This window comes from Ranitomeya variabilis, chromosome 4 (genome assembly GCF_051348905.1).
Source record: "Ranitomeya variabilis isolate aRanVar5 chromosome 4, aRanVar5.hap1, whole genome shotgun sequence".
Lineage (NCBI taxonomy): Eukaryota > Metazoa > Chordata > Amphibia > Anura > Dendrobatidae > Ranitomeya > Ranitomeya variabilis.
The window spans coordinates 14,605,128-14,620,333 of NC_135235.1; the positions used below are offsets into that span (position 1 = coordinate 14,605,128).

General features: G+C 51.4%; 2 protein-coding genes across 3 annotated transcripts in view; one reads left to right on the plus strand and one right to left on the minus strand.

The window, feature by feature from the left end:
* Positions 1 to 15,206, minus strand: part of ACSL5 (acyl-CoA synthetase long chain family member 5) — a 369,346-nt gene that overhangs the window by 292,958 nt on the left and 61,182 nt on the right. The gene's annotated exons all lie outside the window — the stretch shown is intronic.
* Positions 1 to 15,206, plus strand: part of GPAM (glycerol-3-phosphate acyltransferase, mitochondrial) — a 46,407-nt gene that overhangs the window by 13,860 nt on the left and 17,341 nt on the right. For both annotated transcript variants that reach the window (XM_077258035.1, XM_077258036.1), the window contains exons 10-13: positions 6,085 to 6,297; positions 6,377 to 6,490; positions 6,795 to 6,880; positions 7,539 to 7,648. In XM_077258035.1, coding sequence (XP_077114150.1) covers positions 6,085 to 6,297; positions 6,377 to 6,490; positions 6,795 to 6,880; positions 7,539 to 7,648 — 523 coding nt within the window. The remainder of the gene's footprint in view (positions 1 to 6,084; positions 6,298 to 6,376; positions 6,491 to 6,794; positions 6,881 to 7,538; positions 7,649 to 15,206) is intronic.

Consider the following 15,206-nt stretch of genomic DNA (forward strand, 5'->3'; position numbering starts at 1 on the left):
TATCACACAGGAGAGGATTAGATACACGGCTCAGCTGTCAGGATCACACAGGAGAGGATTAGATACACAGCTCAGCAGTCAGTATCACACAGGAGAGGATTAGATACACAGCTCAGCAGACAGGATCACACAGGAGAGGATTAGATACACGGCTCAGCTGTCAGGATCACACAGGAGAGGATTAGATACACAGCTCAGCAGTCAGTATCACACATGACCGGATTAGATACACAGCTCAGCAGTCAGTATCACACAGGATAGGATTAGATACACAGCTCAGCAGACAGGATCACACGGGAGAGGATTAGATACACGGCTCAGCAGACAGGATCACACAGGAGAGGATTAGATACACGGCTCAGCAGTCAGTATCACACATGACCGGATTAGATACACAGCTCAGCAGTCAGTATCACACAGGATAGGATTAGATACACAGCTCAGCAGACAGGATCACACGGGAGAGGATTAGATACACGGCTCAGCAGACAGGATCACACGGGAGAGGATTAGATACACGGCTCAGCAGACAGGATCACACGGGAGAGGATTAGATACACGGCTCAGCAGTCAGTATCACACAGAATAGGATTAGATACACGGCTCAGCAGTCAGTATCACACAGGAGAGGATTAGATACACAGCTCAGCAGACAGGATCACATAGGATAGGATTAGATACACGGCTCAGCAGACAGTATCACGCAGGATAGGATTAGATACACGGCTCAGCAGACAGGATCACACAGTAGAGGATTAGATACACGGCTCAGCAGTCAGTATCACACATGACCGGATTAGATACACAGCTCAGCAGACAGGATCACATAGGATAGGATTAGATACACGGCTCAGCAGTCAGTATCACACAGAATAGGATTAGATACACGGCTCAGCAGTCAGTATCACACAGTAGAGGATTAGATACACGGCTCAGCAGTCAGTATCACACATGACCGGATTAGATACACAGCTCAGCAGACAGGATCACATAGGATAGGATTAGATACACGGCTCAGCAGACAGTATCACACAGGATAGGATTAGATACACGGCTCAGCAGACAGGATCACACAGGAGAGGATTAGATACACAGCTCAGCAGACAGGATCACATAGGATAGGATTAGATACACGGCTCAGCAGACAGTATCACACAGGATAGGATTAGATACATGGCTCAGCAGACAGTATCACACAGGAGAGGATTAGATACACAGCTCAGCAGACAGTATCACACAGGATAGGATTAGATACACGGCTCAGCAGTCAGTATCACACAGGAGAGGATTAGATACACGGCTCAGCAGTCAGTATCACACAGGAAAGGATTAGATACACGGCTCAGCAGTATCACACAGGAGAGGATTAGATACACGGCTCAGCAGTCAGTATCACACAGGATAGGATTAGATACACGGCTCAGCAGTCAGTATCACACAGGAGAGGATTAGATACACAGCTCAGCAGTCAGTATCACACAGGAGAGGATTAGATACAGAGCTCAGCAGACAGTATCACACAGGATAGGATTAGATACACGGCTCAGCAGACGGTATCACACAGGAGAGGATTAGATACACGGCTCAGCAGTCAGTATCACACAGGACAGGATTAGATACACGGCTCAGCAGACAGGATCACACAGAATAGGATTAGATACACAGCTCAGCAGACAGGATCACACAGGAGAGGATTAGATACACGGCTCAGCAGTCAGTATCACACAGGATAGGATTAGATACACAGCTCAGCAGACAGTATCACACAGAATAGGATTAGATACACGGCTCAGCAGACAGGATCACACAGGAGAGGATTAGATACACGGCTCAGCAGTCAGTATCACACAGGAGAGGATTAGATACACAGCTCAGCAGTCAGTATCACACAGGAGAGGATTAGATACACAGCTCAGCAGACAGTATCACACAGGAGAGGATTAGATACACGGCTCAGCAGACGGTATCACACAGGAGAGGATTAGATACATGGCTCAGCAGTCAGTATCACACAGGAGAGGATTAGATACACGGCTCAGCAGTCAGTATCACACAGGAGAGGATTAGATACACAGCTCAGCAGACAGTATCACACAGGAGAGGATTAGATACACGGCTCAGCAGACGGTATCACACAGGAGAGGATTAGATACATGGCTCAGCAGACAGTATCACACAGGATAGGATTAGATACAGCTCAGCAGTCAGTATCACACAGGACAGGATTAGATACACAGCTCAGCAGACAGGATCACACAGAATAGGATTAGATACACAGCTCAGCAGACAGGATCACACAGGAGAGGATTAGATACACGGCTCAGCAGTCAGTATCACACAGGATAGGATTAGATACACGGCTCAGCAGTCAGTATCACACAGGATAGGAATAGATACACAGCTCAGCAGACAGGATCACACAGGAGAGGATTAGATACACAGCTCAGCAGTCAGTATCACACAGGAGAGGATTAGATACACGGCTCAGCAGTCAGTATCACACAGGATAGGATTAGATACACGGCTCAGCACAGTATCACACAGGAGAGGATTAGATACAGAGCTCAGCAGACAGTATCACACAGGAGAGGATTAGATACACGGCTCAGCAGACAGTATCACACAGGATAGGATTAGATACACGGCTCAGCAGTCAGTATCACACAGGAAAGGATTAGATACACAGCTCAGCACAGTATCACACAGGAGAGGATTAGATACACAGCTCAGCAGTCAGTATCACACAGGAGAGGATTAGATACACAGCTCAGCAGACAGTATCACACAGAGGATTAGATACACGACTTAGCCGACAGTATCACACAGGATGGGATTAGATACACGGCTCAGCAGTCAGTATCACACAGGAGAGGATTAGATACACGGCTCAGCAGACAGTATCACACAGGAGAGGATTAGATACACGGCTCAGCGGTCAGTATCACACAGGAGAGGATTAGATACACGGCTCAGCCGACAGTATCACACACTAGAGGATTAGATACACGGCTCAGCAGTCAATATCACACAGGATAAGATTAGATACACGGCTCAGCAGTCAGTATCACACAGGAGAGGATTAGATACACGGCTCAGCCGACAGTATCGCACAGGAGAGGATTAGATACACGTCTCAGCGGTCAGTATCACACAGGAGAGGATTAGATACACGGCTCAGCGGTCAGTATCACACAGGATAGGATTAGATACACGGCTCAACAGACAGTATCACACAGGAGAGGATTAGATACACGGCTCGTCAGTCAGTATCACACAGGAGAGGATTAGATACACAGCTCGTCAGTCAGTATCACACAGGAGAGAATTAGATACACGGCTCAGCCGACAGTATCACACAGGATGGGATTAGATACACGGCTCAGCAGTCAGTATCACACTGGATAGGATTAGATACACGGCTCAGCAGTCAGTATCACACAGGAGAGGATTAGATACACGGCTCAGCAGGCAGTATCACACAGGAGAGGATTAGATACACGGCTCAGCCGACAGTATCACACAGGAGAGGATTAGATACACGGCTCAGCAGTCAGTATCACACAGGAGAGGATTAGATACACAGCTCAGCAGTCAGTATCACAGGAGAGGATTAGATACACGGCTCAGCAGTCAGTATCACACAGGAGAGGAATAGATACACGGCTCAGCAGTCAGTATCACAGGAGAGGATTAGATACACGGCTCAGCAGACAGTATCACACAGGATAGGATTAGATACACGGCTCAGCAGTCAGTATCACACAGGAGAGGATTAGATACACGGCTCAGCAGTCAGTATCACACAGGAAAGGATTAGATACACGGCTCAGCAGTATCACACAGGAGAGGATTAGATACACGGCTCAGCAGTCAGTATCACACAGGATAGGATTAGATACACGGCTCAGCAGTCAGTATCACACAGGAGAGGATTAGATACACGGCTCAGTAGACAGTATCACACAGGATAGGATTAGATACACGGCTCAGCAGTCAGTATCACACAGGAGAGGATTAGATACAAGGCTCAGCAGTCAGTAGCTCACAGGACAGAATTAGATACACGGCTCAGTAGACAGTATCACACAGTATCACACATGAGAGGATTAGATACATAGCTCAGCAGTCACTATCACACGAGAGGATTAGATACACAGCTCAGCAGACAGTATCACACAGGAGAGGATTAGATACACGGCTCAGCAGACAGTATCACACACAGTATCACACATGAGAGGATTAGATACATAGCTCAGCAGTCACTATCACACATGAGAGGATTAGATACACAGCTCAGCAGACCGTATCACACAGGAGAGGATTAGATACACGGCTCAGCAGACAGTATCACACAGGATAGGATTAGATACACGGCTCAGCAGACAATATCACACATGAGAGGATTAGATACATAGCTCAGCAGACAGTATCACACAGGAGAGGATTAGATACACAGCTCAGCAGACAGTATCACACAGGAGAGGATTAGATACACAGCTCAGCAGACAGTATCACACAGGACAGGATTAGATACACGGCTCAGCAGACAATATCACACATGAGAGGATTAGATACATAGCTCAGCAGACAGTATCACACAGGAGAGGATTAGATACTCAGCTCAGCAGTCAGTATCACACAGGATAGGATTAGATACACAGCTCAGCAGACAGTATCACACAGGAGAGGATTAGATACACAGCTCAGCAGTCAGTATCACACAGGAGAGGATTAGATACACGGCTCAGCAGACAGTATCACACACAGTATCACACATGAGAGGATTAGATACATAGCTCAGCAGTCACTATCACACATGAGAGGATTAGATACACAGCTCAGCAGACAGTATCACACAGGAGAGGATTAGATACACGGCTCAGCAGACAGTATCACACAGGATAGGATTAGATACACGGCTCAGCAGACAATATCACACATGAGAGGATTAGATACATAGCTCAGCAGACAGTATCACACAGGAGAGGATTAGATACACAGCTCAGCAGACAGTATCACACAGGAGAGGATTAGATACACAGCTCAGCAGACAGTATCACACAGGACAGGATTAGATACACAGCTCAGCAGTCGGTATCACACAGGAGAGGATTAGATACATAGCTCAGCAGTCAGTATCACACAGGAGAGGATTAGATACACAGCTCAGCAGACAGTATCACACAGGAGAGGATTAGATACACGGCTCAGCAGTCAGTATCACACAGGATAGGATTAGATACACAGCTCAGCAGACAGTATCACACAGGAGAGGATTAGATACACGGCTCAGCAGACAATATCACACATGAGAGGATTAGATACTCAGCTCAGCAGTCAGTATCACACAGGATAGGATTAGATACTCAGCTCAGCAGTCAGTATCACACAGGATAGGATTAGATACACAGCTCAGCAGACAGTATCACACAGGAGAGGATTAGATACACAGCTCAGCAGACAGTATCACACAGGATAGGATTAGATACACAGTTCAGCAGACAATATCACACATGAGGATTAGATACATAGCTCAGCAGACAGTATCACACAGGAGAGGATTAGATACTCAGCTCAGCAGTCAGTATCACACAGGATAGGATTAGATACACAGCTCAGCAGACAGTATTACACAGGATAGGATTAGATACACGGCTCAGCAGACAATATCACACATGAGGATTAGATGCTCAGCAGACAGTATCACACAGGAGAGGATTAGATACACAGCTCAGCAGACAGTATCACACAGGAGAGGATTAGATACACAGCTCAGCAGACAGTATCACACATGACTCCATCTCTATAGATTATCACTGTCCCCATTGGGGCTCACGCTCTGTACCGCGCTGTGGAATATGTTGGCACTACATAAGTAAGATAAATACTCTCCATTCTCCGGCGCTGTCCGCAGCGCCCTCTGGTGGTGACTTCCAGTGTTTCCGCAGCGCCCTCTGGTGGTGACTTCCAGTGTCTCCGCAGCGCCCTCTGGTGGTGACTTCCAGTGTCTCCGCAGCGCCCTCTGGTGGTGACTTCGGGGGTTTCCCTGGTTCCACACTTAACCCTGTAGCGTCTGTCTTCCAGTACATCGAGCAGCTCCTTCGTCAGCAGCAGTTCCTGGAGATCTTTCTGGAGGGGACGCGCTCCCGCAGTGGGAAGACGTCGTGCGGGAGGGCCGGCCTGCTGTCCGTCATTGTGGACACCCTCAGTGGGGGATCAGTCCCCGACGTCCTCATCATTCCGGTGGGAATTTCCTATGATCGGATCATTGAGGGACATTATAACAGCGAGCAGCTGGTGAGTGGCGCCGGGTATCGCGCTGTAGGCTGTAAATCCTCGGGTGAAGATGGTCCTTACCTTATCGTCATGTCTTAAGGGGAAGCCCAAACAAGACGAGAGTCTCTGGGGCATCGCCAGGGGGGTCTTCAGGATGCTCAGGAAGAACTACGGCTGCGTGCGCATGGACTTCGCACAGCCTTTCTCTCTTAAAGTAAGTGACCCCTGACACAAATGTCATTTTATATAAGAAAGTCCATTCAGTCATTCTCCTATCCGATTCTGGGAAAGCTGGGTGATAACCAATATGGCCGCCAGTACATCACACACAGGATCCCTATACTGACCACTAAACTGGAAAGCTGGGTGACAAGTCCTGGTAATGGCTGCCCCGTCTGCTGCCCCTCCGCTTCCCAAGAACTTAATAAAAGTAGAAAAAATAATTTTTTTTTTTTTTTTTTTTAATTCTTAAAAGTGAGAAATAAGTTTTATAAAAGTTTTATATGTTTATTTATCAGGAATATCTGGAGAGCCAAGTGCAGAAGCCGACCCCCGCGCCCCTGAGCCTGGAGCAAGCTCTGCTGCCCGCCATCCTGTCCTCCAGGTGAGCCCCAATGACGGCACTGTGTAGATCTCTTGCTCCAGATCTCCGCTTGCTGTCTGTGAATTTAATGTCCTTGTTGACATTTCGTAAACCCGGTCCTGATGTAATGCTCCTCACAACTGAGGGTTTGTTACAAATGTAGCTGGGCCTGAAAATCTGCAGTGAGCTGAACCGCAAATACTCGAGACTGATACATTGTAGCAAACATTCCCCACATCTATTGATGTATGATACGTGCGAATATTCAGCGGGAATGTCGTCTGATACAAAGATCTGGTGAACTTCCCCAGAAATGGTTGAGGATGACCTGACACCAGGTCAAAAAGACAAAGCTCCAGAGCAGCGCCCCCATGTAAGGACCATAAAATGACCACAAAGTCAAAAGTCCCTTCTCGCTGAAACTGTCTGGAGATTTTATATTTTACAATTGGTAAATTACTCACTGGAGAAGCGGAAATAAAATTACAGAATCCTCTGCGCACTCCCGACCTGCTGACTGTTCTCTTTATGAAAGTTGCAAAAGGTTTTATTAAATGTTAATAAAACTTTTATAGACCCGAGGCGGGGATGCCGGCCCTTTAAAAGACGGAACTTTGTGTTTTGTTTGTTACGTTAGTGTAAATATTTGACACTTTTGTTCACTTTGTTTTGTTTTCAGACCGACTGATGCTGCGACTGAAAGCGCGGACAGCGCCACCCCCGACCTGCGAGTGGACAGCGCCATCAGGAGGCAAATCATCACCAACCTGGCAAATCACGTGCTGTTCAGTGAGCGGAAAATAATCTATAACATATAATATACATCCGAACACCGCGAATCAGCAATTATACAGAGGGATACAATGTAACATCCAGGCTGTTACTCCCTGTTATCAGCCATTACTGGGGGAGGTGACTGTAGGACAGGAGACCACAATCTATTACTCTCTGTTATCAGCCATTACTGGGGGAGGAGACTGTAGGACAGGAGACCACAATCTATTACTCCCAGTTATCAGCCATTACTGGGGGAGGAGACTGTAGGACAGGAGACCACAATCTATTACTCCCTGGTATCAGCCATTACTGGGGGAGGAGACTGTAGGACAGGAGACCACAATCTATTACTCTCTGTTATCAGCCATTACTGGGGGAGGAGACCACAATCTATTACTCCCTGTTATCAGCCATTACTGGGGGAGGAGACTACAATCTATTACTCCCTGTTATCAGCCATTACTGGGGGAGGAGACTGTAGGACAGGAGACCACAATCTATTACTCCCTGGTATCAGCCATTACTGGGGGAGGAGACTGTAGGACAGGAGACCACAATCTATTACTCTCTGTTATCAGCCATTACTGGGGGAGGAGACCACAATCTATTACTCCCTGTTATCAGCCATTACTGGGGGAGGAGACTACAATCTATTACTCCCTGTTATCAGCCATTACTGGGGGAGGAGACTGTAGGACAGGAGACCACAATCTATTACTCCCTGGTATCAGCCATTACTGGGGGAGGAGACTGTAGGACAGGAGACCACAATCTATTACTCTCTGTTATCAGCCATTACTGGGGGAGGAGACCACAATCTATTACTCCCTGTTATCAGCCATTACTGGGGGAGGAGACTACAATCTATTACTCCCTGTTATCAGCCATTACTGGGGGAGGAGACTGTAGGACAGGAGACCACAATCTATTACTCCCTGGTATCAGCCATTACTGGGGGAGGAGACTGTAGGACAGGAGACCACAATCTATTACTCTCTGTTATCAGCCATTACTGGGGGAGGAGACCACAATCTATTACTCCCTGTTATCAGCCATTACTGGGGGAGGAGACTGTAGGACAGGTGCCCACAATCAGTCACACCCTGCTAGGAGCAGCACCTGTCTTGAGAGCTCCAGGACTTCCAGCAGGAGGCCCAGAGTCTGCCTCTCTTCTCCCCAGGGAGAGGCAGGCTTCCTGGGAGGCCGGCATGGCTTCCCAGGCTTCTGTTCCCCGGTCTGTGCCGGCGGGGGACAGAGAGCAGCAGCAGCAACCGGCCCAAGAAGGACTGAGGAGGTCGGGACGGGTGAGAAAAACCTTACCCACCTACTCCAACCCTGAGACGGCTCATCGTCCGCCCAGAGAGGGAGACAGGGGCACCCCAGGCCCCAGGAACGAGAGCCCAGGAACATCCTGGGGGGAGAGGAGCTCCGGCGAGTCCACGAGTACCTTCTCCTCCCGAGTGGTCGCCATGCTACGTGAGTACGAGGACGCCGGCAAAGCACTGACCGGGCTGAAGGAGGAGATGCGGGTAGCTCGGATCCTGAATACCCGAGCCTCTAGCAAGGAGAAACCTGTGACCTCCCAGAGGTTAAGAGCCCTCAGAGATGAGGTGGCCCGGTTAGTGCTCCTCCGGGAGGGGATTGAGAAAAGCGCAGGTCCCTTCCTGGAGAGGTTTAAGAACCAGCGGCGGTTCTCAGAAATGAAGGGGTTAAATACCTCAGGAGAGCCGCCAGCCGGCGTCCTAAGCGACGAGGAGGAGGAGGATGAAGACGTGGCTGTGACTGGAGTCCTACAAGCTGGAACCAGCCGGGAGAGTGAGTCGCAGAGCCGACAACAGGGAAGCGGCCTCCCGGCACGGCAGAGGACTCCGACAGCACAGGCTGGAGTGTCAGCGGAGGAAGAGGAGGAGGGCGGTCTGCTACAGGAGATCCGACAGCTGGAGTCTCCAGTGAACCTGGACCGCTTCTCCTTCGGTGAGGACGAGCCAGCAGAGGAAACCCAGAAAAGGAAGAAGAAGACGGAGACCGCACGGGAGGTGGTGAGTTACAAATATGTACCTATGGCTGATGCTACACCTACCACCTCCTGTGTAAACCCCACCAAACCTAAACGCACGGGCTCTGCAGTGGGTCCGGGGCATAGGCAAGGTGGGGAGAGGAGCAGGACGTCCGGCGGTGCTGCCGTCTGTGCGGGGAACAGTGCAGGGGGCGAGGCTGTGGAGGTACTCACGGCGCCGGACATAGGGGACCCTGAGGAGTTTCCCTCCCTGCCCTCTGCGGCTAAGCCGGTTATCACCGGGGCCGGGGAGGGTGAGGTGGGTGTCCACGCCGTTGCGAAAGGGGGACGGTGTGGGCAGACTCCATCCCTGCTCACTACGGCTGAGCCGGCCGGGGCTGCGGGGGGCAGGTCCGAGGAGCATGGTGCGGCGAAAGGGGGGCGCACTGTTGTGACAGGGGCGCAGTGCGCCTCAACAGAGAAGAGGCACGCAGCTGCGACAGGGGAGCAGCGTGTCCAAAAAGGACAGAAAAAGGATAAATCATCTGCAGGGAACACGAGGCGCCCTGCTGCGACAGGGGGACAGAGTGCTCCAGCACCCCAGCATGACACCGGGACCCTGAAGTCTGTGGGTGCGGGGCAGGCGGCGCCCCCCAACAAGCAGCGGGCCCAAAATAATAAAGTACAAACTGCTGCAGTGGGGGGGCAAGGCGCTCCAGAGACACAACAGAGAGCCAGCACCAATCAAGGGAATTCGGGTGTGGTGCTGCACCCCTCCCCCGGTCCAGCAGGTGTGAGTGCAAAGAAGCCAGCAGACACAAGTGAGGAAGGAATGGATGTGACTGTGGCAGGTGCAGAGAACACTGGGACAAATGGTGGTGACAATACAGGTAATAAAGTGACGGGAAGTGGTGGCAGTGGTAAGGGGAATGAAAGGAGCTGTGCAGGAAATGATGGGAGTAGTAGTGGAGTGAATGGTGGGAGTAGTGATGTTGCAAATGATGGGAGTAGTGGTGGAGCGAATGAGGAGAGCATTACTGGTGTTGGTGGAGGGGAAGCAGGTAGTGGTCCCGCTGCCCCCCCAGCGGTGGCGGGGGCTTCGGCCCCAAGCTATTCGGCGGCTGTCACTGCTGGGGGTAGTAGTGCGCCCTTGTCTGGTGACCCTGAGGATGGTGACTTGCAACAGCGCTTCCTGGACGCCCTGAGGAGAGGGGAGAGTTCCATCAATGTAGAGGGGAGGGAGGTTGATCTGTCTTTCTGGATAGAGAGACACGGTCTTTCCGCCTTCCGAGATAGAGGGGCAGAGACTGTCTGGTCTCTGCCGACACCGGGGCAGAGGAGTAACCGTAGGAACGTGGCCCGTCTCCAGTGGGTAAGCAAGGATGCCTGTCCTGATCGGTCAAAGGTTGCTGAGCTCCTGCTGGGGATGGGCTTCGCGGCATATGACATCTTTGCCTTGATCCATCCCTATGGGACCTCCTACTTCGATGTCAGCTTCGTGAGACCTGAGGGCCTTGAGCTTTTCTGGTCTCGCCATGAGCTGGCTCGGGGTCGCCCCGAATGGCAGGGTTTCCACACTGTAGCAATATCCCGCCAGAACTCAGTCAGGAAGGTGACCGTTTTGACCAGTAACGAGTCACTTTCCTGTGTCGACATCTCCACATGGGTGGGACGATACGGTGACATCGTCGGTATTCCTGAAAAGACCCTCGACGAGCATGGTATCTGGTCAGGAGCCTGGACCTTCATGGTGAAATTGAAGGTTTCAGGAAACACCGTTACCCATATACCTTCCTCAACATTTTTGGGGAGGGACAGGATCTTGATTTTCTACCGGGGGGCAGCCTAAGGTCTGTCACAGGTGCGGCAGCCCCACACACTTCAGTGCGCAGTGTACCACCCAGAAATGCGCACTGTGTGGGGACCTTGGTCATCTCGCTGCTACCTGTGGCAGGATTAGGTGTAACCTGTGTGGTGACCTCGGTCACCCGTTCAGTCGCTGTCCGCGTTCCTTTGCCAATGCGGTCCTGAAAGCGGCGAGTGCGGGACAGGCGAAAGCCGGGACTAATCTCGCCGGTGAAGGGACCAGCAGAGGCGGAGGTGGCAGGGAACCGGTGAGGAGCAGGCTGCCGCCATCCAATATCAGGCGGCAGGAGCAGCGCCATGGGAAAAGGGGGCAGGGAGTAATGACCCTAAACTCTGACCCGGGTGCTTCACTTGCAGCTGAGGATCCTAAAGACAGCGAATTGAGCGAGGAAGTCAAGAGACTTGAAAGGGAGGAGCAAAAGGACGCCATGTCTGCCCAGGAACCTTCATCCGGTGACAGTCTGGATGAGGGAGAGGGGGAGTGGTCACAGCAAAAGAAAAAGGGTAACAGGAAAACAACTAAGGATAAGAGGGGGTCCGGGCCTCGAGCCTCCTCCTTGGAGTGCGACCCCTCTGACTCCGTAGCCCTGATCCGGGTGCCATTGGAAGGTCCAGCCGCCCCCCCTCTGGTGGATCTCTCTAACCGGTTCCGGGCCCTCCAGGACTCCCCTCCAGAGGGGGGCGATGGGGACCCGGGGCCGGAGGTTGCGGACAGGGTTGTTGGGGCTCAGGAGGTCGCTGGGTCTTCTTCTCAGGGGGAAAATACAAAGCCTTCCGGGGGGGGGGACTACCTCAGGACCACCAGACAAGGGCCAGAGTGTATGTAAGGAGAGAATGGATGAGTCAGTTTGTCTTAAGCGCACTAAAAACTCATCATTGTCAGAGGAAGAGGGTGAAACTGTTGGGGGTGGGAAGAAAAAGGCTATCTAATTCAATCAATCATGATGGCGGCACCCACCCCGTTGACGCTGGCAACCATTAATGTTGCCAGCATAAAGTCAGAAGCGGCAAGGTACACGGCCTTTCATTTTCTCGGCCAACTTGACGCCGACATTTTGTTTTTGCAGGAGACCAGGTTGACCGACCTATCAACCATGCATAAAGCAAGGCGGGAGTGGAGGCACGGGCCCTCCTACTGGTCTCTTGCGGCCGAGCCGTATAGCGGGGTGGCGGTCCTTTTTAAGACCGCAGCGGTTGAATGCAGACGATTGATCGAGTTAGAAATGGGGAGATGCTTGATCCTAGATGTCTCCATGGGGGGACAGGAGCTTCGGCTCATTAACATCTACGGTCCCCAGTCCAAGTGGGACCGCAAGTGTCTCTTCATGAAGATCAAACCTTACTTATTTTCGAGTCGGCCACGCGGGGTTCACCTTTTTTAGAGGTAGTCAGTGCAGGTCTAGGTTAGACAGGTTTTATTTGAAGGAGGAGGCCGTCTCCTCTCCGTTGTCGGTTGTGGAGGTGGAATTCTCCGATCACTGTTTGATTATGTTTTCTCTGAGCGTTACAGAGACTCCTCGGATGGGAAGAGGTTATTGGAAGCTGAATTCGTCACTCCTTGAGGAAGAAGCTGTAAGACGGTCCTTTGAGGAATTTCTTCAGAGCCAGGTACCGCTGCTGGGCCTAAGTAACACTAAGTCTGAGTGGTGGGAGATGTTCAAACATCGGGTGGCGAGATTCTTCCGGCAACTCTCGAACCTCAGAAGCCTGAACAGGGATCGCCTGTATCAGAGCCTGAGGAGGAAACTCGAGCAACTTGTCTCGACTGGGGGTAGCCGCGAGGCAATCTCCAGTGTGAAATCCTTGCTAATGAGGTGTCAGTACGATAGGCACGCATCTTTGGTTTTTGAGAGGGACTACGGGAAGTACTACTCGCCCGACCCCTACAGAAGCTGCAAGATGTCAGTGAGTAGTAAGATAGTGACGGGGCTGATGGACAGTACGGGATCCCTGAGAAGGTCCAGATCAGGGATCTTGGAGGTCGTCAGTTCATACTACTCGCACCTCTTGGGAAGGAAGGAACTGGATCGTGACAGGATGTCGGCTTTCCTGGCTGAAGCTGTTCCTGAGCCAGGGGCTGACCTCTCGCTGGGCGGTTTGGCAGAAGCGATCAAAGAAGAGGAAGTGAGACTGGCGATCGATGGGCTCCGGCCCAAAAAATCGCCAGGTCCGGATGGCTTAACATCCGAGTTCTTTAAGACCTTTAGGGACTCCTTGGTCCCCCTCTTGACTCAGGTGTTTAATGAGTGTCTCTACTCGGGCACTCTGCCGAGATCATTAAGGAGGTCGGCTCTGATCATTTTGTCAAAGGGTAAGGATCCGTCACGCATTGAGAATTGGCGTCCCATATCACTTCTCAATGTGGACAGGAAGGTTTTGGCTAAGATACTCTTCAACAGGCTGGTGAAGTTTGCACCGCGGCTCCTTTCGGAGGCCCAGCACTGTTGCGTTCCTGGCCGTAGCACTTTCAGTGCTGTTCTGGGTGTCCGAGAGGCCGTGGAGCAAGGCAGGGCGGGCCTTTGGAAGGGGTTCTTGCTGTCCCTGGATCAGGCAAAAGCCTTTGATCGGGTTGACCACGAGTACCTCTGGTCCACTCTTTTGAGGTATGGTCTGCCTGGAGGGTTTGTGGACTGGCTTAAGACCTTGTACGCAGGGGCTGAGACTTTCCCTCTGGTAAACGGGTGGATTGGACAACCTTTCGGGGTAGGATCCGGTGTCCGCCAGGGCTGCCCTCTTAGCCCTTTGCTTTACGCGTTTGCGATCGATCCCTTCCTCAGAAGGGTTGATTGTGGACCGTTGGCGGGGGTGAGGATGGGCGGGGTGGCGCCGGAGGCTATCCTGAGGGTAGTGGCCTACGCGGATGATGTCACCGTCTTTGTTTCTTCGCAAGAGGAGGCGATGGTGGTGATGTCAGAAGTGGAGAGCTACTCGGAGGCATCCGGGTCCAAGGTCAACCAGGACAAGTGTGAGAGTCTCTGGCTGGGAGGCGGGGATCCCGCGTTTGATCTTCCGGACACCCTCCCCGAACCCCAAGAATATGCCAAAGTCCTAGGCATCGAATTTGGCCAGGGTGATTACCCCACGAAAAACTGGGAAGGCAGAATCAAAGGTGTCGCCCAAAGAGTGGACCAATGGAAGGGTTGGTCTTTGACCCTGAGGGAAAGGGTTGACCTGTGCAAAGCTTTCCTGCTCCCCTTGTTAATCTACCTGGGCAGCGTCTGTGTCTTACCAGAGCCTCTCTGGACACGGGTCTACAGTCTGTTCTTCCAGATGTTATGGGGGAATAGACTGAACCTAGTCAAACGGGAGGTCACTTACCGCACGAGGAGACTAGGGGGGTTGAATATGGTGAACCCCGTGGTGTTCCTAGTGAACACTTTTTTGAAAGTTAACGTGGCAAACCTCTGGAAAGAGAGGGCTCCTCCGTGGGTATTCTCCTGCAAGGGATGGTTTCAGCCTTTCTTCCAGGAATGGGAGACAGGGGGAAGATTGAAGGATCTCCGCACACCGCACGGGCATCTCCCGGCTTATGTTACCCCGGTTCTGAAAATGATGCGCCGGTGGGGTCTGGGAATGTGGGAAGTGAGGTCCCTCCCGAGGAAACTCCTCGACGTGCGGGTCTTGCTTTCGCATTTTCAGAAACCATTGGTCCTCAAGGACTGCCCAAGTCGGGATCTAGAGGTTGGGTTAAGTTTGCTAAATTCTAGC